This window comes from Carlito syrichta, unplaced genomic scaffold, assembly GCF_000164805.1.
Source record: "Carlito syrichta isolate Samal-C Ts95f unplaced genomic scaffold, Tarsius_syrichta-2.0.1 Scaffold305255, whole genome shotgun sequence".
NCBI lineage: Eukaryota > Metazoa > Chordata > Mammalia > Primates > Tarsiidae > Carlito > Carlito syrichta.
Genome location: NW_007249351.1, coordinates 92,938 through 117,975, shown reverse-complemented (window position 1 = coordinate 117,975; position 25,038 = coordinate 92,938). Strand labels below are relative to the sequence as shown.

General features: G+C 34.6%; 1 protein-coding gene across 2 annotated transcripts in view; it reads left to right on the top strand.

Annotated features, from left to right (window-relative positions):
- LOC103263783 (collagen alpha-1(XXI) chain-like) overlaps positions 1-21,873 on the top strand; it is a 46,676-nt gene extending 24,803 nt beyond the window's left edge. For both annotated transcript variants that reach the window (XM_021714141.1, XM_021714140.1), the window contains exons 3-14: positions 303-356; positions 1,650-1,703; positions 5,131-5,184; positions 7,098-7,169; positions 9,013-9,048; positions 13,254-13,298; positions 16,550-16,582; positions 17,164-17,310; positions 17,399-17,453; positions 17,968-18,168; positions 18,969-19,046; positions 20,619-21,873. In XM_021714141.1, coding sequence (XP_021569816.1) covers positions 303-356; positions 1,650-1,703; positions 5,131-5,184; positions 7,098-7,169; positions 9,013-9,048; positions 13,254-13,298; positions 16,550-16,582; positions 17,164-17,310; positions 17,399-17,453; positions 17,968-18,168; positions 18,969-19,046; positions 20,619-20,806 — 1,017 coding nt within the window. In that variant the 3' untranslated portion in view covers positions 20,807-21,873. The remainder of the gene's footprint in view (positions 1-302; positions 357-1,649; positions 1,704-5,130; positions 5,185-7,097; positions 7,170-9,012; positions 9,049-13,253; positions 13,299-16,549; positions 16,583-17,163; positions 17,311-17,398; positions 17,454-17,967; positions 18,169-18,968; positions 19,047-20,618) is intronic.
- Positions 21,874-25,038: the final 3,165 nt, after the last annotated feature.

The following is a 25,038-nucleotide window of genomic DNA, read 5'->3' as shown; positions in this document are numbered from 1 at the left end:
CCAACTCTATCCGAGCTGGTAGGTCTTCCTTTGAAAGAATGGCAAATGTCACTAGAGATTTCACAAAAAAATTTTTTTACAGTAATTCCTCAGACCATAGGCCAAGATCCTTAAGATGTTAGATTCCTATTTTTTAAAAAATTTATCATGCCTTACTCCTTTATTACAGTAATGGAAGAGAAGTCAGAGAAAAGTTGAACTGATTGGTATTGAATTTTCATTCCATCATGCTTTGGCAGAAAATTTCTGGAAATTATTTGATAATTCAGAATTTTAAAATTTGATCTGTGTTTTATTTTTAGGGAGAAATTGGGCCTCCAGGACCAATAGGAAAAAAAGGAGCTCCAGGGATGCCTGTATGTTAATGTCACTATTATCAAAATGTTTGAAATGTTCTTACTACATACTAAAAGTTCATATTCGAGAGTTCACAAAATTGTAGGGTATATAGCAATGAGATTTTGGGGGTCTATAAATTCCATTCATTTGTATGAAAAATTTTATGTTTTTTTTCCTAAAGAAGTAAATATTTCTCCAGATTCTCAAATTGACAACTCAAATAAAGGTCAAGGACGCTAACTAGATAAGTTGCTAAATATATATTCTAGATGAAAAAAAAAACCGAACAACTAAGTACCATGAAAAAGTCTAAATATCAGTGAATATTTCTTTTTCATTTTTAAAACATTTGTAAATTGATTACACTAATGAGAAATAACATGTTCAGAAGAGGTAGTATAGGAAAGTCCTAAATTAGTGAGCAAGTTATTTTAGGAGCTTTAGGAGAGAAAGGGACATATGAAATTGATAATAAAAATTATGAAAATTCTAGTGTGTGTACAAGATTCCAAAGCATTTTTAAGTTAACTACTATAAGTGTTATTTCTTTTAATCTATGAATCAAATTGTTTCAATTTGAGCTTCATATTTAGATTGTTTTCTGATGATAGTAATTGAATATTTTTGTTTATCACATTTTCTCTGCCAATTGTTTTATATATGAATATATGTGTATATATTTAGGTTCTACTTTATATATATATTTATACATATACATCATATATTTATATGACACACATATACATCATATATTTATATGATACACATATAAATAAACATATAAAGTAGAACCTAAATTAAATCAGGTTTAATTTATAGAGTAGTTATCATTGTCTTTTGAATCATATAGTTGGTTAGAAATATGGCCTTTTTTATTTTATGAGAGATTATTATATTCAGAGATTTATCAGACTGTAGCCCTTTAAAAATATTGTTCAAGATAATAGAAATTGTAAATAATGCCGATCAAGATAACATCTATAAAGAAACATTCTTCGCCATCATGACCAAAAAAAGAGTGTAAAAAAATAAACTTTTTTCTTTACATATTTCTTTTACTCACTCTTCAGTCATTTTGGTATTTGCAAGTTTTTGAAGAAACGGAATTATGAAGTCTTTGGTAGCCTTAATGCTGTCTTACATAGTTTGATTTTGTTTACTTTTGTTATCCTTTTTTGGATATGTATAGGTAAATTTTCCAAATATTGTATTATAATTTAGTGGATTAATTACCATGAGAATGTATAGTTTGGAAATGGATTTAATATTATTCTCTAAATTAGCCTTGAAACTCCTTTCTAAATATGTAGGGCTTGATGGGAAGCACTGGCTCACCAGGTCATCCTGGAACACCAGGAGCTAAGGTAAATATAAATTAACAAGATTGAGAAGTTTGCGCAATCATAGAGGCCATTTGTAACTTGTGGAAAATTTAACTACTACATTGATTTATTTAGAATGTGACCTTCACTATGTGAACAATCACTTGTGAGAATGAAATCTTAGACAAAAGCTCAGCATAAGAAACAGACTAAAGTAAAACACATCTGGTTTAAGCTGGAAAGGGTCCAGCATCCCTTGCTGCAGGTCCACCTTCTACTTTTTAGGTGCCTTGAGGGCACCAAGGAATACTCAGAGCTCTATAGAGCTCAGAGCCAAAACCACCACTCTAGAGCATTAACAGTTACGAATGAGGATAACACACTCTGCTTAGTCCCTTTTTTGGTATTTTTATTTGAGAAATGCCTTGTTGTAAATTTTGTTATGCATTCACTCCCATAGGCCCGTGGGTAAGGTAACATAATATCTTTACTTTCAGATCTTAAAAAATATATTTAAGATGTCAGGTTAGGTATTCTCAAGGTAGAACTGAAACTCTGAATATCATGATTTGACCATTCTCTAATATATAGAATCCTATGCTAAGAGAACTATTTTTTTTCTTTGTTAACCAAAGGACCAAATCAGGAAACTACTTTCAAATATTTTACAATAGATTCTAGAACAACTTTCCAAATGAAAATGATGGAATTGCTGTTTTGGAAGCATTCAGACTTTGACTAGACATTGTCCCAGAGGAATAGAGCCTGGCTGACAAGATGAGTAGATGACCTAATCTATTCAACTTTTAATTTCTAAAGTGTTTTAAAAAAAATAGGAGAAAATGTTATGGGAGTCCAATGATTAAACAAAAGTAGCTGCTTTTTCATCAGTGGTAGACCAATGTGGAACCTTGGAGTGTTGTGGACTCCAGCAGCTATAGGTGAGCACAGAGTTAGTATAAAACCCTTGACTGACTGGACTTGCTAAGTGGAAGTTCTTCATAATTTCTCAAGGCCATTTTTAAGACAATATCCCTTATTAACAAGGGACAATGAGGTCTCCCATCATCTTTTGGATGCTCTATTAAGAGTGCAGCCTAAAATTTCATCAGCTTTTTTTATTAGCCATATCACACTGTTGGCTCACACTGAGCTGGAGGTCAATTAATTCTGCTGGATTTTCCATACGATATTTTAGAACAATTTGTGGCATCTGCCACTTGAGTAAATTCTGCTGATCTGGCTGGGTAGACAAGTGGGTGTTTCTAGCATCACAGCTTATTTTTATATGTGCTACTGTAAGTTTTTTTTTTCTTCATCTTATGCTTGTGCAATTATCTTGTTAAAAATAGATTCAAGGGGCCTGGGTGTGGTGCCTCTTGCCTATAATCCCCGTACTTTGAGAGGCTGAGGTGGGAGGCGCTTGAACCTGGAAGTTCCAGACCAGCCTAGGCAAATAGGGAGTCCTCATCTTTATAAAACAGCAAATAAATAATAATAAAATTGACCAGGACTGCACTTGTAGTCTCAGCTACTCAGGAGGCTGAGGGAGAAGGATTGCCTGAGCCCAGAAGGTCAAGGCTGCAGTGAATAGTGATCATGTCATTGCACTCCAGCCTGGGCATTAGAGTGAGATCTTGACTCAAAAAATACAATACAATATAATAAATTCAAGTTGTTAAAAAATGTCTATTCAATATAATATTTTCAATTAACCTTTCAGTTTATTTTCATGCAACATATTAGCTCAGGTGTTGGGAGCTTTCTGCAAAGGACAAGAAAGTAAATGTTTAATCTTTTAGGGTTATGTTGTCTCTGTTGCAGTTTCTCAATTGTGCCATTATAGTGCAAAAGCAACCACAAACAATATATAAATGAATGAGTAGGAGAGGTGACTGTGTTCTTGTTAAACTTTGCTTTAAAAACAGCATTGAGCTGAATATAACCCATGGGTCTCAGTTTACTGACCTCCATATTGGCTTGTTTCTGCCAGTTCTGTTGATTATATGTTTGTCAACTGTATTTGTATATGTCATTGCACTGTCAATATCACTGGTAGAAATTCTAGGGTAAGACAAAAAAAAGTATTAAATAGGTTAAAGATAAGACTGAAACTGTGGTAGATCATTAGAAAACTTCTCATTTAGATTACAATACTTTAAAAAATAACCTTTGAAACGTTAATTTGCTTACTTTACTATTTCAGTTTTTAAAAGTATTGTCTAAATGATATTAAGATATATTAATATTATCAAGTCATTTAACTTTCAAGTTATGTCTATGAGTTTTAACTTGATAACTTATAAAATTAGAAATTTCAAGGAACCATTATTCTATGGTACCATAATGCTTTAATTAAAATCCAATGCTACATTCACATATTTCTTACCATGAACAGCCTAGAAAACTTCTTAAAAGCTGAAAAAGAAGTTGTTTTACATTATTTATTAGTGGCCCCAAGTTAACTGTGGGTAAACATTGTCCTCCTCTCTAAGTGTTACACTGACCTATTTAATTATAGACTTTTGCCATGCATTGAGTTGTGATTTCAGGTTTCAAGGTATTTGAAAACCAGAACGACACCTGACAATCTCTCCTATTAGCCAACAGGCTTGTTCTCTCTTTTTATATCCAATTTTCTTTTTCTATATTCCATTCTTTGCTCTGTCAACTTGCTCTTGTTCTCCAAGTTTCCATCTATTGGAAAGGACCACATTGGAATCCTGAAAAAGAAAACAAACTAAACGTTTTATGATTCATATGTCTTCAAAAAAGCCATTGTACATCTGAAGTGCATTTTCTTTCCTTGAATAGCATGCTGAAAAGTAAGTCATACGGAGAAATTAAAACAAGACAATGATGAGGATTTCAAACCAGAGGACGCTGTAAAAGTACATGGCTCCCACCTGTGCAGTGTGGAGACCGAACTTAATAGTGCTGGCTCCTACTTGAAGCTACTAGCTTTAACATGAACTTTTTGAGAGCTTTATAAATGTGTGGACTAACTTCCTTGCTTAAAAGTATTTTTCTTAGTAAATAGATTTAATGTATAGAGTTGTTTCAAACAACTGGAAATCGAAACATGTAAAAATTATTATTATTATTTTTATTATTTGAGTTGAGGACTCACTGTCACCCAGGCTGGAGTGCAGTGACATGATCGCAGCTCACTACAACCTTGAACTCTTCTCTCCTCAGTCTCCTAAGTAGCTGGGACTATAGGCGACCATCGCCAGGCTTGGCTAATTTTTTAAATTCTTTGTAGAGATGAGGTATCGCTATGTTGCCTAGGTTACTCTAGAACTCCTGGGCTCAAGCAATCCTCCCACCTCGGCCTCCCAAAGTTCTAGGATCACAGGTATGAGCCACTGAGTCTAGCCTAAAAATTATTTTCAGTATATTCTCTTGTGTCTATATTAGACATATTATGACAATTTTTAAAATTCAAGTGTTTTTGCTGTATTGATAGGGGAGCAAAGGTGAACCTGGACTTCAAGGGGTACCTGGAGCTTCAGGACTTAAGGTAATTGTGATTTAATGCATTTGGAAATATTTTCCAGGTACTTAGAAGTTACATTTCTCTCATTATTTTAGAAAATTAACATTTTGTATCCTATAAAACAAGATGCATGAGATTAAGGGTTATCTTTATCACAAAATTAAGTTATATAAAAGGAAATGGTCAATATGGCCTTTCATTTCTGGTTTTTTTAGGTAGTTTGGCATTGAATAATAAAGACATAAAATAAAATTTGGCTTGATATTTCTAGAAATGGTAAAATATTATGCCAGTGTGGACATATTCTGTGATCTAGTAAATATACCTCTCTTAATGAGTTAAAAACAAATGATAGTGTTCCTTTGTTTGGTTATTAATGGGACTTTCATCTTTGGTGTGGAACTCGCCATTGTTTTCACCAGTTTCCTCCAAACCAAATAGTTGATGTTTATTTCAAGGAGATTTTAAATTTACTTTCAGTCTTTGAAAATCTAGTTCAATATTCAATAGCTAGGGGGAGGGTACAATGAACAAAGAGAATAAAACTCAATTTTCACAAGAGAGAATGGTCTTTAGTTAAAGTGATAGAGTTTTAGACTAATGGTAAAACACAAAACAAAACAAGAGACCAAGAAGTATGTTCAGGATTACATTTCATCTCTTACAAATATATTCTACATAATGTCAATGCTTTGTTAATATGTGCTTACAAAGAACTTATTTAAGTATTTTACAAAAAATTATTTCAGAAATGAATATTTTTGTAGGATGATGGAGAGTGGAAAACTGAATTAAGATAACTCATGTAATAGGCTCTGTACTGAAAAAAGCTCAAGGATGTATTTCTAAGAAAATAATATTTTATAGATATAAAGAAGAATATTAAATGTAATTTAATTTAGCTACCAGTATGTTCATTCCAGTATTACTTACTAAAATAAAAATTGTGGCTGGACTTGGTGGCTCAGTCTGTAATCCCAGCACTTTGAAAGGCCAGGGCAAGTGGATTGCCTGAGCCTGCAGGTTTGAGACCAGCCCGGGCAACTTGGAGAGACCTCGTCTCTACAATAAATCAAAAATTGGCCAGGCATGGTGGCATACGCCTGTAGTTCCGGCTACTTGGAAGGCTGAGGCGGAAGGATCACCAGATCCCAGCAGGTCGACATTGGGGTGGCCTTGAGCATGCCACTGCACTCCAGCCTGGGCGACAGAGTGAGACTCCAACCCGAAAGAAAAAAAAAATTGTGATAACTGTGATGTTTAACAGTAGAACTTTATTAAATACTATACAGTAAATCAATAGAGCTAAATACTCTTCCATAATGAAAAATCATATTATAAAATATGTAATGGCATATAAAGAACTTTAAAATATTAATATATTTTGAGATTAAATGATATACTATAATGTATATATAAACATAGCACGTTTTAGTAACTAAATTATGTGTCTGTGTTTGTGAATTAGAGTTACAGAAAAATATAAAGCAAAATAAAAACAGTACAGGGTAAGAAGATTTTCAATAATTTATATTATTTCTGTTTGCTTATCAGTTTTGTAACAAGGAAATAAGTTTTTTAAAGTAGCTATATGAGAAAAAGCAGTTTCGAGCAGAAAGAGAAACTGTTAATAAACAGATAAACAAGAAATGCTTATTTTCATTTTACCACTTTATTATTTATTGTTGAAATTATAAAGTACTAAATATTTTACAAATTTGTAAACATGGATTTTTCAACTGGCAAAGATAGAGATAATACAAGATATAAGAAATTTTACTGAGATTTCAGCGAACTTTTTATTCTTTACTATTTCTATAGTCTTTCAACACATTTTTAACCATCTATTTTATATCTGAGATGTTCTGTTGGAATAAAAATGATATTTCTCATAAGCAGTAGGTCTGTAATCTTTACAGAATTTCTGTGTTGTCTAGGGAGAACCAGGAGCATTGGGTTCCCCAGGAGAACCAGGATACATGGGTTTACCTGGGATTCAAGGGAAAAAGGTATGCATTGGGTAGCATATATAATTCACTCTAAAAAAAATTTTTATTATAAAGATGTGGGGTACATTTCAGGGTTAGGTATACAAACATTGATCATGCAGGTACCCTTGTTGATGAGGTTATAATTCACTTTTAACCAGTCACTTACATATCAGTTTTCTTTTTTGTGAAACTGGCATAGTAGAACTGGTTATATTTTTAATGATAATATTTGGTATGTACATAATGTGTTCAAGACCCGAGCTAATAACTGTGGCATCTTTTATGTCTCTGCATGGATATTGTCTCCTAGATTAAGACTTTAGAAGAGGAATCCAGATCAGAAAATATAAATATACGATTAAGTAATATCTTGTTAACTGTGATATTTTTAGTCAGCGCAGGTGAGTTAAGATTATTTTGGGGAAAATTACCCAATATCAAGCATTCCTACCAACATATGAATACCACTCTTACTAAGTCCGAAGTCCGAAAGGATAAGAATGACACCCAAAATGTTTGACCACAAATGCCTTTCCTATGAAATAATTATGTTTCATAGAAGTTAATTTAAAATTAAGGAGTTTAAAATACAAATCAAATATACTCACTTAAAATGTTTTGATGAAAAAAGACAACACAAGGTTTTCTTTCTTTCTTTCTTTCTTTCTTTCTTTCTTTCTTTCTTTCTTTCTTTCTTTCTTTCTTTCTTTCTTTCTTTCTTCCTTCCTTTCTTTCTTTCTTTCTTATTTTGGTCATGGAGAGGAACTCTGTATGTGTATAAGTACTATACATATATTTTTTGTTTGGTGGCTTTTAGGCAGCATCTGGTGCCCATGTGTCTACAAAGTATGATGCTGCAAATATGTATATTTCAGGTTATAAACGAATATACTGACTTTTATTCCGGAACGGATACAAAGTCTCCATCTTCGTGTCCCTTGTTCTGTGTTTTCCACCTTTATTTCCTACTTATATATTAACTCTTTGACCCCTAGCTTATTATACACAGTATGATCCTTGAGACTTTTGTTCTGAAGTAGGCAGTACTTGCTAAGACAGAGATGACTCCACATAACAGCAATTAAGTGTTGGACTCTTTATGTTAAATAAATCTACCATTAATATATGTTTGCACTTAAGAGAATTTTCTTGTTAAAAAATTGACCATACTTATTTTTTTGTAAATGCAAAGCTGGACACATTATACAAAGTGATGACATAGAAAGAAAATTTTTTAAAAGTGTCCAAGTTTAACTTTGGCCAAGTGCTTACCTTGCAGTTCCATTATCTACAAAAATGAGGACGTTGTAAGAGTTGGTCTCCAATTTCCCTTTTAGCTGATAAGTTCTATGAAACTTATTATTATGGAATATGAATTTTTCTCCAAAAGCTCAATTTTGAAACATGTGTTTTCTAAACTATCATTTAAACATTATGCTTTACTTTGTCATTGTTTCCTATAAACTTGTGGTTACTAATAGCTTAATGGAAGATTCTCAGTTTGACTTTACAAAACAAAATTTGTCAAAATAAGTCCTTTCTTGTTAGTTTGTTTAACCTCAAATTGTGAACAATGTAGAAAAGTGTTCATCTTTCTGGTAAAACAGATATTGTGGTAAAATTTCTTTCAAATGTAGGAGCACAAGAACATGTTCTTTTGGGATATCATCCTGATGTAATGTGTTCCTGCTCTTTTCCCAGATATTGCGTTAGGAGTCAGCTTCTGTATATACAGGCACCTCTGAAATTTACATTAATTTGCATAAGACCTTATGTGTTTCTTTGCTGAAGAAAACACACTTTTTGAAAGGATACAGAATATACTAGATTCTGATACACATTAAACTACCTTTTTTTGCAGGGGGACAAAGGAAATCAAGGTGAAAAAGGTGTTCAGGTATGATGTTACCTGCTTGCTTTTTTCTTTTCTTTTTTGGCTTAGCAATAAAATCAGGGCTTTGTTACTGTTAATTCTTAAATTGATCTTCCGTTTCCTTCTTGTTTCACCATCAACATCTAATTTTTAAATCTGATATTTTTCTTTTTGCTACTGAGCTTCTCAGACAATAACAGAACTAACTTTAAGATTCTTTACCACTTCACTGTCATAGAAAACTTGGAAACCAAATGATTCAACAAAATCAAGACACAGATTTTATTACATACTTCCCATATGTATTTGTTTTCTTATATGCAGTGTGTTTTATTCCAAAAATGATTTGAAATTGCTTATGGCAAAAACAAAATTTGATTTAAAAAACCATTAATGCCAAATATAAAACATATTTAGACAAATATTTGGGAGGGTGATTTAGAAAGACATTTAGATTTGAATATCTTAGCAACAAAGGCAAAAAAGGAGGATCATGTTATTACTTTGGGAGACAAAGATAGTTTCAACTCAATTAATTTGAGTGACTGTGAAATGGGTTATTTTTTTTTTCCATTCACTGAAGACTGACCCTTGAATAAGGATGGTGCTAGCTGAGTCAGTGATATTCTTATCTGGATAAATATCTGCTGGTCTCTCAATACTTTAGGTTTATAAATATAAAACTTTTTCAACCATAAATTACAAATAAAGTATCCAGATAATATTTTAATGATTTTTTAAGATCATACATCTCATTTATACTAGTTATACTATCTGAGCTTTGCAATGCAGAATAAGTTGAAAGTAAAAAGAAAAATACTTTGAAAATTTTCAAAAATATTTCTGGAAGCATAAGAGGAAATTTCAAATTGAAAAAATAGTCAAAATCTGCTAAATTCACAGTTTTATCAGTCTCTACTCATGAATTTATTCTTCATGACATTTATGAAATCTTTTAGAGCTGCTTGAAAAAATTTAGTTGTTTTCAATTTTAATTGAAAATTGTTTATTATTTTAATATGATTCCTTTCATTTAATTTTGTAATTAGGAATGAGATAAATGTGAAGTTAGTGTCTGTGAGCACTAGACACATTATTGCAACTGTCTTCTTGGTTTCGATACCTTGTGGACAACTCAAGTTCAGCAGGTCCAAAGCCAAAATTGTCATGTTTCCCCATAAACCACTACCTACTTGTTTCTTGTCATGGTGATCAGCCCTAAATATCTCTTGGATTTGGCTCCTTCTCCCCATCCCTATTATCCTAATCATTTCTTGTCAGGAGTCCTGGGTTACAGTATTTTCTTTCTTTTTTTTATGTGGAATACAATTCAGGGTTAGGTATACAAATGATTATTATGCAGTTACCCTTGTTGATGAGGTGTGCCCACCTTCCCCCAAAAGATTCCCACTGCTGTCAATCCCACTTCCCGACCACCCTCCCAGCAGTTTCCTGCTATTGCCAATCCTTTTCTTAGAGTGTTACGATAATTGTTCAAGACCCACTTATGAGTGAGAACATGTGATATTCAGTTCTTTGTTTCTGTGAAAGATCACTCAGTATTATAGATGCTAGTTCATCCAGGTGGCTGTGAAGTTCATGATTTTGTCCTTCTTTATGGCTGTGAATATTGCATCGTGTATATGCACCACATTTTAAAAATCCAGTCTTTTTTGAAGGGCAGCACAGTTGGTTCCATATTCTTGCTACTGTGAACAATGCTACAATAAACATACTTGTGCAGGTATCTTTTTTATAGCGTGAACTTGAGTTCTTCCAGGTATATTCCCAGTAGGTGGATTGTGGGGTCGTATGGAAGGTTGATTTTAGATCTTTTAGGAATTGCCACACTGTCTTCCACAGAGGCTGTACTACTTTACACTCCCACCAACAGTGTAGAAGTGTTCCCTTTTTGTCGCATCCTCTCCAGCAGTTGTTGTTTTTTGAGTTATTGATAATAGTCATCCTGACTGGAGCTAGATGATATCTCAGTGTAGTTTTAATTTGCATTTCTTTGATGACTAGTGAGGCTGAATATTTTTTCATGTATCTGTTGGCTGCTCATATATCTTCTTTTGAGAACTGCCTATTCATATCTTTTGCCCACTTTGTAATGGGGCTGTTTTTTTTGTTTTGTTTTGTTTTTTCTTTTTGGCACGTTTGAGTTCCTTGTAGATTCTAGATGTTAGGCCTTTGACATACTGTTGTCAAATACTTTTTCCCAGTCTGTGGGCTGTCTTCTTGCTCTCTTGATGGTTTCTTTGACTTTGCAGAAGCTTGTCAGTTTGATAAGGTCCCATTTGTCTATCTTACCTCTTATGGCATGGGCACTTGGGGTTTTTATCAGGAATTGGTTGCCAGTTCCAATTTTCAGAAGGGTGTCTCCTGCATTTTGTAAGGTTCTTATAGTTTGAGGTTTTACATTTATGTCTTTGGTCCATTTAGAGTTGACTTTTGTGTATGGTGTTAGGTGTTTTAAAATTCTGCATTTGGTCAACCAGTTTTCCCAGCACCATTTACTGAATAGGTTCTCTCTCCCCAGTGGTTGGTGGTGGAGCCTTTGTTGAAGATGAGTTGGTTGAGAAGTTGAGGTTTTGCTTCTGGAATCTCTATCCTGTTCCATTGGTCTATATGCCTGTTCTTAAACCAATACCGGGCTGTTTTGAATATTGTAGCTTTATAATAAAGTTTAAAGTTTGGGAGTGTGATACCTCCTGCTTTTTAATTTTTTAATTTTTGCTGAGGATTGTTTTGGCAATTCGTGGTCGTTTATGTTTCCATATGAATTACTGTATTGTCATTTCCAGGTCTAGGAAGAACGTTGCTGGTAATTTAATGGGTAGGATTAACATCTTGGGTAGGATGGACATCTTAACAATGTTGATTCTTCCAATCCATGTGCCTGGAATATTTTTTCATTTGTTTGTGTCATCTTTTATTTCTTTGACCTACTACAGTATTTTCTTAGCTATTCTCCTTGAGGTCATTCTATTTCCTTTCCCCACTCTTACTAGCATGTAATAGCTAGCTGGGTCTGTCTGGGAAAGCTTTAATGGTGCCCCACCCACCCATGTTAAGTCTGTCCCATAAAGTGCCTTCTGGTTTGACTGAATCTTCCTCTTTAGTGTATCTCTTGCCACTTTGTCCACTCTTATCTACTCCAGCTCCACTACTTTATCCAAGAAAAACAGTGGACCTTTCCCCTGTATCTGTTCTTGGTTCATATTCCTATCCTTTCTCCAACTGGTGACCTCTTCCTCATCCTTCAAGGATGCACTTGAGCATAAGTCACATTCCCTGTCCTATCTGTTGGATGCCCTTCCCTAAGTTCCAGTAGTATCCAACCCAGCTGTTTAATTATATATTATATGCTTACCAGACAGTATTTTCAGCATTCTTATTGAATGGCTTATCTTTTCCACTACCCAGTAAACAACTTGGAGGACCAATATCTTTGTTTTGGTGTCCCTAGGTGCCAAAAAAGTGGGTGCTGTTCAGTAAATATCAGGAATTTACTTATATAGGTGGATAAGTAAATCAAAAGGCAAGAGTGATTAAAAATTTAGTCACTAGATCTCTTATTGATTATATTGTCTAGACATATGTCTTTCTAGAAACTGCTCATTGTCCTGTCTAATATAGGGATAAAGAAGTGCTTCAGGGTCTAGCATAGTGTCTTATATATGGTGAATATTCAAAAATATTTATTGACTGGTCAAATATGCTTTATCTTATTAATTTGTCTCTTTTATTTGTGCTGACTTACAAAACTTCAATTTTTTAATGAAAATACAACAGTATATTTTAACTTTTTAAAATAAAAATTTAAAGAGGTCTTCTTCTCACATGTCCATAGTCAACACTGAATATAATTGTGATATTGACATTGACATTAATAAAATGTCCACATCCATTAGATTTTTAAATGATTTTTCTTGCTACTAGTATAGACTTAGAAGAATGGACTAATTATCTAGAATTATTTACATATTCCCCCCAAATCAATAATTTGTTCCTTGTCTCTATTTTAACTAGAAGATTAAGATGATTTTACTTCTTTTATTTTTCTCTCAGTGACTAACTTTCCCATCTGTCACATAATTTACATATTTGCATGAATGCTTTTGTGACATTGCTTCTGGACCTCAGGGTAATATGCCATTTATATTGTATATGTGATTGCATCATAAGTGTGCAAACTAATTACTAATGTTTATCAAATTTTAAAGGGTCAAAAGGGAGAAAATGGAAGACAAGGAATTCCAGGGCAGCAGGTATTTTTTTTCTTTGATAAAAAATGAAATAATGAGAATAATGAGTCACATAACTAGGCAATGTTGACAGAGAGTTACTTGCAAATAAAAATGGGTGAGGAGAAGCATAGTATAACACACATTCTGAACATAGAGGGTTGAGAAAGGTAGGTGGTGTGGCGATCATGATTTTCTTTAATTATTTGTTTTATATTTTCAGTTTCCCATATTAAACTTTCTCATACTAAACTTGGCAGCTGAGGAATTGGATTTTCAATGATCTCTTCTGGCCATATAATCACTGCAGGCAGAAAATTCCACTCATTTTTTAAAGTAGTTACTGGGCAGAGATACCTGCCCAGTACCTCCATACCTGCTGGTTCATCTTGATTTTCTTCTTGAAATGTGAGCAGCTGGGGCCACATTGGAGGAATGTAATTGTTCACCTTTAGATGGTTCAGAGATATAATATACTACTCTAGAGACTTATTAGCATGCTATCATAAGGGATGATGTTGTGGAACATGTAAGAATGATTTGCTTCTCTCCTGACTAAACTCTTCTCATCAGGTTGTCTCAGTGAAATTGCCATGTGGCATGTAAGTTCAGTCAGAACCACAGTGGACCAAAAAAAAAAAGCATAGAAGTGATTGGTGGTTATGTAGCATGTTGGCTCCTTAGCTGCCTACAGCTTCAAAGTGTTGAGCTCAGTCCCAGTGTGGCCTGGACCGAAAGGGCAAGCCAAGATGTAAGTCTTCCCATGGGGTGGATCTCTTTCTCCGAGTAGGAATAGAAGGATTCAGCAATTACACCAGTTCTGGTGATGATAAAACTGTGTAGAAGTATCTCTAAGGATGGGATCTCTGTGTCCCTTGATTGGAGGAACCTGAGACACCATGGTGGAGACTGCTTGGAAGCATAGGGCCCCACGGGTGTCTGTAACATAGGATGGAAGGGGAGTGCTTTATCTTGAGAAGAGTTGAGAATTTGGAAGCTAGCAATAAGAGCACAGGTGACTGAGAGGAGAAGTGAATGGAGTTTGCCTGAGCACAATTATGTTCAGTTAAATGTCTTTTACTTTTCACTTCCCTGCACTTAACTCAAATGCACTAGCTATCACAACCAGCTCTGTCCCTACTCTCCTCCCTGGCAACACCAGAACCACTCTCTGAGTTTCTCTAAACTAATCACACAATATCTATAAATAGCTGTTCTCCTGGGGACTTCATCCCTTTGTCCATTCAACCTCTACCACCCAGGCTGTTTACCAAAAATTAGTACTCACAATACCCTTCTAAAAAGGGGAGGGGGTAGTTATTTCTTTTGGAATTTGAACTCACAATGTAGCAAGCTCACTAGCTTGCCGACGACACTTACTCCAAGTTTCCATTAACTTGATTTTTCTCACTTCTCAAGGAAAATAGTGTATCTACTTTCCTAAAGCAGGATTTGGGCTCCCTAGAAAGCTTCTGCCCTAGTTTTGTTGGAAGCCACATCTCACACCACCAGGAGCTGAGCCTGTATTGGATACCCAGGGACCAGAGCAGCTGTTGCTTTTCAGCAGCTGAATAGTCAACCCAAACTCTTTATAATAAACAAAGTCTTAGTTACCTGTCATCCTACCAAGTGCTGCACGTGTGTAATTTTTTGGCATTCATTTTGTGAGTGAAGTCCAAGTGAATTTTTCTCTCACAAAATCATCTTAATGCATTCTCTGATGACAGCTGTTTTCAGTCTCAGCACTAATTCAGCTCTCATACTGAGAACTTAACTATTTTATCTTTCTTCTTTCATTGGCTCTAGAGGTAGGATTTTGTCTGGCAGGAATCACTCCTGCATTTCTTTAGAAAGAAAACTCAATATGGCCATACAGAAAATGTTTTGCTCCTTGATAAATTTTTGTATAAAAACTATTTGATGTTTTTATGCTCACATTTAAATTCTAGAATCTACCTTTCTTTTTGACAAATGCTGATTTTTACCTAATTCTTTCTTTCCTTTGTCTAATGTGGATAGCCATGTTTAAGAAACATGAAAATCAATCAAAAGATATGCCAAAACCCAAACTTCTTTGTGTTTTCACAATGTTTAATGCTATATATTAAATTTCATGTTGAAATGTAGAACACTGATTTCTAATTTTAAAGTTGAATAATGAAACTTTACTCATTGTAAAGTTTACTCTTTTTTAAAGCTGATTTTAGAGCCCAAGTCTATAATGAATGTTAAAAATGGGAAATTGTTAATGTCTTTCCTGAGAGTTCTATTTCTCTGTAGTATGCCACTGGAATGACTATGAGAAGCCCTATGAAAATTTAATAGAGCCATCCAGATGTGACTAGTAATTATGAGTGAACTTCAGACTTGGGCTTCCGTGTGTTTATACCACTGGGTAAAAAATACCATATTTTACATCACACTGCTGCTTCAGTCCCTTAATTACCTGCAGTGAGTAGTTTATGCACAGAACAAATAAGTGTTTTGTCTCTTACTAGTCATTTTAATGGCATTTTTACTTTAACCCATGCTTTTCAATAGTATTCAATCAAAATTTAATTTTAAGAATGTAAACTTGGGAACATAGACTCATCTTAATCACAGAATAAAAATTAATATAGCCGGGCTCGGTGGCTCAGCCTGTAATCCCGCGCCTTTGGGAGGCTGAGGTGAGTGGATTGCCTGAGCCCGCGGGTTTGAGACCCGCCTGGGCAGCGAAACCTCATCCCTACAATAAATCAAAAGATCAACTGGGCGTGGTAGCGCATGCCTGTAATTCCGGCTACTTGGAAGGCTGAGGCGGAAGGATCGCCAGAGCCCAGCAGGTCGAGGCTGCGGTGGCTGGGAGAGGCCACTGCACTCCAGTCTGGGCAACAGAGTGAGGCTTCAACTCAAAAAAAAAAAAAAAATTCCTTATATTTAATCTGATTTGAGTTTTTGTTTTCATTAAAATAATCATATATTTGAAATTCAGGAGAATCCCATTCTTAACAACATAATTTGACCTGCAGCATATGAAAATATTAGTATCTGAGAATGAAGCAGTTAAGCAAATTGAAATTTTTATATTGTTCAGTTAATATATTTCCTAGTCATTAGGCTCCTTTAAAAAGACAAAAAATGTCCTTTACGTATGTAATCCTGTCACTAATTCTATCAATTTTTTTGAACTGAAAATTAAAGTTTGATTAAATATATGGTAAAAGGTACATGCCATATTACTAGTACAGTCACTTGCACATTTATTATAGATGTTTTCCTATTAATTTTCAAAGGGACTCCAAGGCCATCCTGGTATAAAAGGAGAGGTATGTTTTTTCATTATTATGTTCCTTTTGTTCAGTCCTTTTTGCTTGAGTTTGCGATACTATATACATATAGCTTTTGACTCAAAAATAGAAAATGTCTTTCATCTTCATTAAATGTTTTTAATTTGATTTTCAGAATATGCATATTTAAATCAAATTAGATATGAAATGTCATATATTTGCCAATACTACAGGTTCTTCTTTTAGACTGGGAGCTGAATTTTTTCTGCATACTTTAAAATAAATAATGGTCTATTTCTGTTTGTGTCCCACTGGAATGCAAGTTGCTAAAAATAGAACTGTGTCACACCCATGGCACTGTTTAGTACACAACATACTATACAATATACTCAGTAAATAGTGGATGTTTGTATGGCTGACTGGATATTCATTTATACAGATAGATGACAATTTATTATGATATGAAATTTTCCTTCTGGTTAATGACAACATTTCTCAGTTATCCCTTACATAGCTTACATATTTACATATGTATATTCATGATGATATCCTTAATACTTTTATAATTATGCATTTTGAAATATTTAAATAGAACTTTGAAAGATTTATTTTGGTTTTAGAGAGGTGAAAAAGGAGAACCTGGTGTCAGAGGTGCCACTGGCCCAAGAGGAGAATCTGGAGTGGCTGGTCTGATGGGGCCTGCAGGTCCCAAGGGGCAACCTGGGGAAATGGGTTCTCAGGGACCTCCAGGTTTGGATGGGAAGCCTGTATGTATTCTGCTTCTTTTGTAGTTTTTAGATTTTCATTGCTTTTTACTCAGTTGTACATGTTATAACCCCTAATAAATTGATACAGGGCAGAGAATTTTCAGAACAATTTATTCGACAAGTTTGCTCTGAAGTATTAAGAGGTAAGTCTCAAATATAAAATTTTAATGTCTTTTTCAAATTTTAAAAGTAATATAAATTATTGGTAGAAATTGTAGACAATAAAGTAGGATAAAGAATAGACAACATTTAAAAGCTCCTGTCTTCTTTTTTATGAATTTTTTTATAAAGATAGGATATTGTATATACTCTTGTAATCTTTTTAATAAAGCAATTTATCATTATTTCACTATGAATTAAATTTTCTTTTGTAGCATAGCTTTTATTAATTTAATCCATAAATATGGATGGTTATAATTTAAGTAACTAATTTCTTTTAGGGGACACTTTCACATTTTGCCCCCATTTTAAGAAATTGTTCCAATAAAATTATTGCCCAATAGCGATGACTATTTCCATAGTTAAATTCCTAGAAGTAAAATTATTGACCAAGACATAGGTACCTATTCAGTAATCATAGAATTTTTTCTGCATATTAAAAAAAAATTATTGAACTCACCATTTAAACATAAGGGGTGGGATTTCTTTGTTTTTAAGCCCAGCTACCAGTCTTACTTCAGAGTAGAAGAATTCAAAATTGTGATCATTGCCAGTCCCAGCATGGCTCCCCTGGTATTCCTGGGCCCCCTGGACCCACAGGCCCAGAGGGTCCCCGAGGATTTCCTGGCTTGCCAGGTAGAGATGGTGTTCCTGGATTAATGGGCATCCCTGGCCGCCCAGGAGCCAAAGGATTAAAAGGTATCTAATTTGTTTGAATAAGTAAATGAATTTTTAAAAGGCATCTTCTGTGTCCCTACCCTATATTCATTTAGTAGGCAAAAGTTAACTTTGTTTCGTGATTAAAAAAAGAAAGAAAGAAAATTGTAAATCTCCAAGTCTTTAAATACTTTATCAGCTGAATTAAAGAGCAATTATTTTATTTCCTTTATATAATATTCTCAAATAGAGAAAGTCCAAAATTATAAACATGTGAAGTAACAAATTAGAAATTGTTGACAATACACTTAGACATTTTGCTTGAGTCTAGTAAGGTATTTAACCACCACCAACAAAAAAAATCACAGACACCATTTTCTTTATTTTGACTTTGGTCACTTTCTGGATGATCCCTTTATTCAAAATATTTTTCTATTATAAGAAAAGTTAAGTTTTACAAACAAACTTCCTAATAGTCTCCTTGCCTAGAATGTTTGTGTGAAATGTTGGTTGATAATTCTTTCTTTTTTGTTTAATAGTATGTGAACAATTTAGATGTTTCATGAAAGTAATAAAAGAACAACTATGATGAACACAAAAGGCTAATAATTCCAAACCACGTTCCTTTTTCACATTAAGTTGTGCATCTTGACCACTGATAATTTTAGAAATTATTGCTTCAAAAATTCGATTTCTCATTGGTAATAAAAAAAATTGGCAAGCTAGTTTTGAAAAGACAATTTTTCTTTCAATGTGTATATTAACTGCTTTGAAAGAAACAGTCTGAAAGGCAGTAATTGTACAGGAAAAGTAAGCTCACTCAGATGTTTGCCACTCTGTAGGCCTACCAGGAAGAAATGGAGCAAAGGGAAGCCAAGGGTTCGGGTATCCTGGAGAACAAGGTCCTCCTGGTCCCCCAGGTAAGAATTAGTATATGCTCATAAGTGTTGCTGCACGTTTTGCTTCCAGAAAAATCATGGCCAGACACGGTGGCTCAAGCCTGTAATCCCAGGATTTTGGGAGGCCAAGGTGAGGGGATTGCCTGAGCCCAAGGGTTCCAGAACAGCCTGGGCAACTTGCCAAGACCTCATCTCTACAATATATTACAAAATTAGCCAGGCATGGTAGCATGTGCCTGTAGTTCCGACTACTTGGAAGGTTGAGGTGGAAGAATCGCCTGAGCCCAGCAGGTCGCTGCTGGGGTGGCCATGAGTATGCCACTGCACTCCAGCCTGGGTGACAGAGTAAGACTCCAACTCAAAAAAAAGTAAAAGCAAAGGAATAACTTGGAACCCAGACTTCTATTTGCTTCTTTTGAGTGAGTCACATTTAACTTATGGAGGTCTAAATTCTGGAATATTTTTCATGTATTATCCTCTGTTCATGAATCATTCAGGATTATTTTTTACTTATTGTTTAGACAGCCTTGTATCCACTCCTTGAACTGATAGAAGAGTTCTTGAATTATTTTAGTCACCCTGTTAGTGCAGAACAATGTTGAAGTAGACTCTTAAGTAGCCTCTGCTAGCTGTGCTATTTAACTTTGCCATGCCTCAGTTTCCTCATTTGTAAAGTAGGGATGATAATGTTATCTGCATCATGATATTATTGAAAGATTAAATGAGTTACTATATGTAGTGCTTTCAGAATAGTGCATGTCAATTGTTACATTTTCAATGAGTGTTTATTATTATTTTAGGTGTTATTGACTTAAGAGACTTTTGGGCATCTCAAATGATTTAATACTACTTATGTAAAATACTTAGAACAATACCTATAATCTTAATTAAATGCTAAATAAATGTTTATGAGTAGTAGTAGCAGGAAGTAGAGTAGCAGGATGTTTCCCAAATCATTCTGCTCCTTCCCAAAACCTGAATATTTTGCTTTTGTTATTTTGAATCATCAACTTTTAGAGGCCAATATTCGAACTTAACTCTTGTTTCTTTGAGCATGTTAATTGAACTAATCAGGCCATGGTTGACAAATGAGTACTGTGACACCCCTGTGTATTGATGGCTCTTACACTATGATAATGATAATGTATTTAGATATGGAAACTAAAAAAATAATGTATAATGGAAACATTCATTTTTATTGCACAGAAGTGACTTTTAGAGCTTTGGCTTCACTATATGTTACCCGCTAATTTATAATGATATTGGCAAAGATAGGCTGAAACCAAGAAATAAGTTTGGACAATTCACAAATTGGAATATTAGAATGTTAGCTCAATGTCTTAATCAGTAGCATCATTGCTATATTAATATGCTTAGCTCAGTTTTACAAAAATTACTGATAATTTTTGGATGCTTCTTTTCAAAGTGGAAAGCATGTAGAATTTGCAAGAGAATTCTTCCTCTTTTTAATTAGTGCAAATATGTAAAATGTTCAAGAGGTTTTATTTGCAGTTAAAGTTTCTTACAGAACCAGCTATTTTACCATCAAAAATCAAAGTCCTCTGTTCACATATTTTCCATGTCCCATCTTAGGTCCAGAGGGCCCTCCTGGAATAAGCAAGGAAGGGCCTCCTGGAGACCCAGGTGTCCCTGGCAAAGATGGAGATCATGGAAAACCTGGAATCCAAGGGCAACCAGGCCCCCCTGGCATCTGCGATCCATCTCTATGTTTTAGTGTAATTGTCGGAAGAGATCCATTTAGAAAAGGACCAAACTATTAGTGCCTGGTGCCTCATCCAGCAACCTAGGCATGGTGCTTTTCTTGTGTGGTCTTTTGCATCTCAGGAAGAAAACCAGCAGTAATCCCTTGAAAAGAAACTAAAGTACCTCGGTGTTTTTATTTTTTTTTTCCTTATGGAAAAATATATAAACGGTCACATATACTGATTTTAAAGGCTCCTCAGTAATTTGGAGTCATTAGATTAGTAGCATTAATTAAATCTCTAGGGTTTCTTGTAAAGTCCATCTGTTTTAATCAAAGTTGAATATAAATATCCACCATTGCTTGTTAGCCAGTTGATTTTAGTCACTGTGAAATATTTCACATTCAGCAGTAGAGATTTGAGTTCAATTTCATGTCTGTGTGAATTTCATGTTTCTTATCTCATAGTACATGCTTTTACATTAGCCAAAATACATATCTGGTCATTGGAAATAAGATCAGGGCTGATATTCAACTGGATAGACCATATTGCCATATCAGTCATTGACTCCAGCGTCTGTGCCTAGGAGTAAGAGTCAGTGGACAGCTTCTTGTTCAATATTTTGAATATCATCTCTGAATAAGATTGTGTTTTGTATTTCATTTTCAAATTCTAAAATTGAATGAATGATTATTCTAAGAAAGAGTACTAATTACATTGGGAATGGTCAAAATTATGTAACATTAAAAACATTTTAGAAAAAAGTTTCATTGTATAATATAGTAAAAAAATGTAAGTTCAGAAGTACTAAAAAGACTTTTTCCTTCATACTTACTGATGAATAAGAATGTTTGTCGTATGCCTCCATTTTTCATTTCACTTATTATATGTGTATGTTCATATATGTTAATTTTCATTGTAGCAAAGCTAATGGGTATAAATACTCTAGTTGAAAGAAAAGACAACTCCACAAATCCTAGAATGTCTTGATATTTTTAAGACTTTAAAATATTATGAGCAGTCTTTGTGTATTGTTCTTAATGCTTTTGTAAGGAACAGAATATGAGATATTTCATCTTTGTCATGCTCAAAATTTTGTTACATGCTTGGTATACAGAGTACAATAAAGTTTTGTACAGGCCTGATTGCAGTGTCTTTTTTTAATACTTAATTTTAACTGATTGTTGAGTACAGTATCCATACCACTTGATCATTTATTCAATGGATCTAATTTATTAGATTTATTCGATTGTTTACCTGATTCTTAAAAAAAAGTCATTCATCTGAAATTAGAACTTGCAAGTTGACTTGGTGTGCTACTCTCCCCTGGACAGTCCCAGGCACCTGCTTCCTAGTCCTGTCATGACTGTTGATCAATGTTTAACTTTATTGACATGCAAATCCTACCAATTTGATGAGGACTTTGGAGGAGAGTAAAGACCATGAAGTTTAGTGGCTGAATGAACTTAAGACTTGTTTTTCATGCACGTCTCCAACAAAGCCCCAGGTATCTGCTTAGGCCTAACAATCCTATTACCTCTGCTTTCATTATAACATTTGCTTCTGAGACCTAGTAAAGAAGCAGAATATGGTCATTGGTATCATTTCTTCATTCATTCAACCAGCATCTACCACATGGCCACTAAGTGCCAGGAACTGTACCTGAGATACAATGGCAATGTAGCTAGAATCTGACCTGAGGTAACCAATGGCTAAGGAGACGTAAGTAAGTAACCAGGTGATTTCAATACATTTCTTCTAAGAAAGGAGAAAGTACACTAGAAATTTATAAGATGATGTATGAACTGAAGTGTATTCCCCTCAGTTCATATGTTGAAGCCCTTATCCCCAGTGTGGCTATATTTGAAGACAGAACTTTAGGATGTAATTAAGATTAAATGAGGAAGCTGTGGCCTGTAATCCCAGCACTTTGTGAGGCAGAGGCAAGAGGATTGCCTGAGCCCACAGGTTCAAGACCAGCCTGGGCAACTTGGCGAGACCTCGTCTCTACAATAAATGGTGTCACATGCCTGTGATTCCAGCTACTTGGAAGGCTGAGGTGGAAGGATCATCTGAGTCCCGCAGGTCAAGACTGTGGTGGTTGTGAGCATGCCACTGCCCTCCAGTCTGGGTGATAGAGTAAGACTCTGACTCAAAACAAAGATTAAATGAGGTCATAAGAGTGGGTTCCCAATCCCATAGGACTGGCAGATAAGTAAGAAGAGGAAGAGCTCTCTCTTTCCTTCCTCTCTTCCTTTATCTACCTCTCCCCACTCCAGGGGCACACCAAGCAAAGGCTTTGTGAGCACACAGGGAGAAGTTTGCTCTCTGCAACATCAAAGAGAGCCCTCACCAGAACCCAACCACACTGTCACCCTGATCTTGAGCTTCCAGGCTCCAGAACCATATGAAAACAAATTTATGTGTTTAAGCCACTAAATCTATAATTTGTTATGGCATTCCAAGCTGATTCATGCAGATAACAGCAGGTTGGGAGGCATTAGCATAACCAAGCCATGTAAAAATAATGAAATGAGCAGAGGCTGGAGGTTAGGAAAAGCATGAGGAATCCCAAGAACAACAAAACCTATGGAATATATATCATATTTACTTTCAGTATCTCTGCTTTTAAAATTAGTATCTCAAGATGAAATAATTTCTGAATTTGTCATGGTGTATGTTATGTCCCAACATAGTTTTGTCCTGGGACAAATTTAAGACTAGCCTATAACAACACTGACTTTTAAGGATGAGCAGGTGAATGATTTTGTTCTGCAACTTATTTTTGCACCCTAGTTGTTCATTAGCACCATGTTACATCCAAGACCTTTCAGTGTAGTTGCTAAGAACATGGCTTCTGTAGTGAGAGTTCCCGGGTTCCAATCCTTACTTTCTGTTTCTAGCTGTGATTCTTCAGAAAATTTATTTACCTCTTTGTGCTTAAGTTTCATCATATGTCAAGTGGGGGATATTAATAATACTTACCTCATAGGATTAAAGGGATTACATGAGATGAAACACAAGAAATCAGTCAGTGGAATTGTCAAACAATTGACCAGAACCATACAGAAGATGTGGGATTACCAAATCTTGAGAGTAAAATATTTAAAAACGTATTCAAAACATTTTGTATGTATGTAACTAAAACTAAATAAAGTTAATACGGCTCATTATTCGGAATGAAACTCTCAGTATTAAGGGTACAAATATTAGTAAAGGCTAACTTTGCAAGAATTTAAACCATTTTGCTCTAAAACAAAAATAGGAATGATTTAGAAAAATATGACCCTTGGGGTTTATAGTTTTGGGGTACTGTGTTTTGTTTTGTCCTTGCTGCAAAGAACTTTGGAATCAAGCTGGAATCTGTCCTTTGATCTCCAGTAGAGGGCAGCAAAACATACACACACACACACACACACACACACACACACACACACACACACACACACACACACAACACACACACACTCATACAAGCTATAACAACACTTTCCTTATTATGTTAATCCTGTAAATTAGCACTATATGCCTTTAGCCTGAACATTTTCTCATTTTTAAAACATGTTTAGGTGTATTTCCTTAAAACTTAATTATTCTAAAGAAGATGGAAAAAATGTTGTTTTCATAAGTTGAACACCAAAATCACAGTTAATGAAGCCATATTATATTTTGATGTCTTGCTTCTCTGCTGTGCCTTTGTATAGTTCCATTTATTAAAGTGCTTGGCTAGAAGCTTTGGTTAATTTTCCGATAAATAACTATTTGTCAAAGGAGAGGTTCAAAGCTCACCCCAGTAATCCTACAGATCTAGTCCATTGGCTATTAGGCAGGAAGCCCTCCTTATCATATCTAGAGATTTCAGTGAATAGTCAAAGGACAGGTCACCATAATCTTGATACAATAGGTTGCATAAAATGTCAACACAAGAGGTGAGCAGTTCTGGGCCTCAAGCATTGAAAGTCTCATCTTGGAGGACTGTGGGATTGGAATGGGGAGCATACGTAGAACCCAATTTTGGAGTCTTTTCTGATGTTTCCAGGGGAAAGATCAGAAATCAATCCACAGGTTAGTTAAATTTAACTGCAAAGATTTCTCTTTGGAATATTTTAGCCAAACCTTATCTTAAAAGCTCCATAGAAAATTTTTCTCTGCCCCTAATGCACGTTTGAAATAAGGAATATTACTGTTTATGATAACCCATGAAGTTATTACTGGGCTATGCCTTTTTGAAAGTAGGTTTTCGCAGAGAAATTTTGAATAAATAGAATCAAAAATTCCCAAATAGATATCTTAGATAAGAATGACAACTT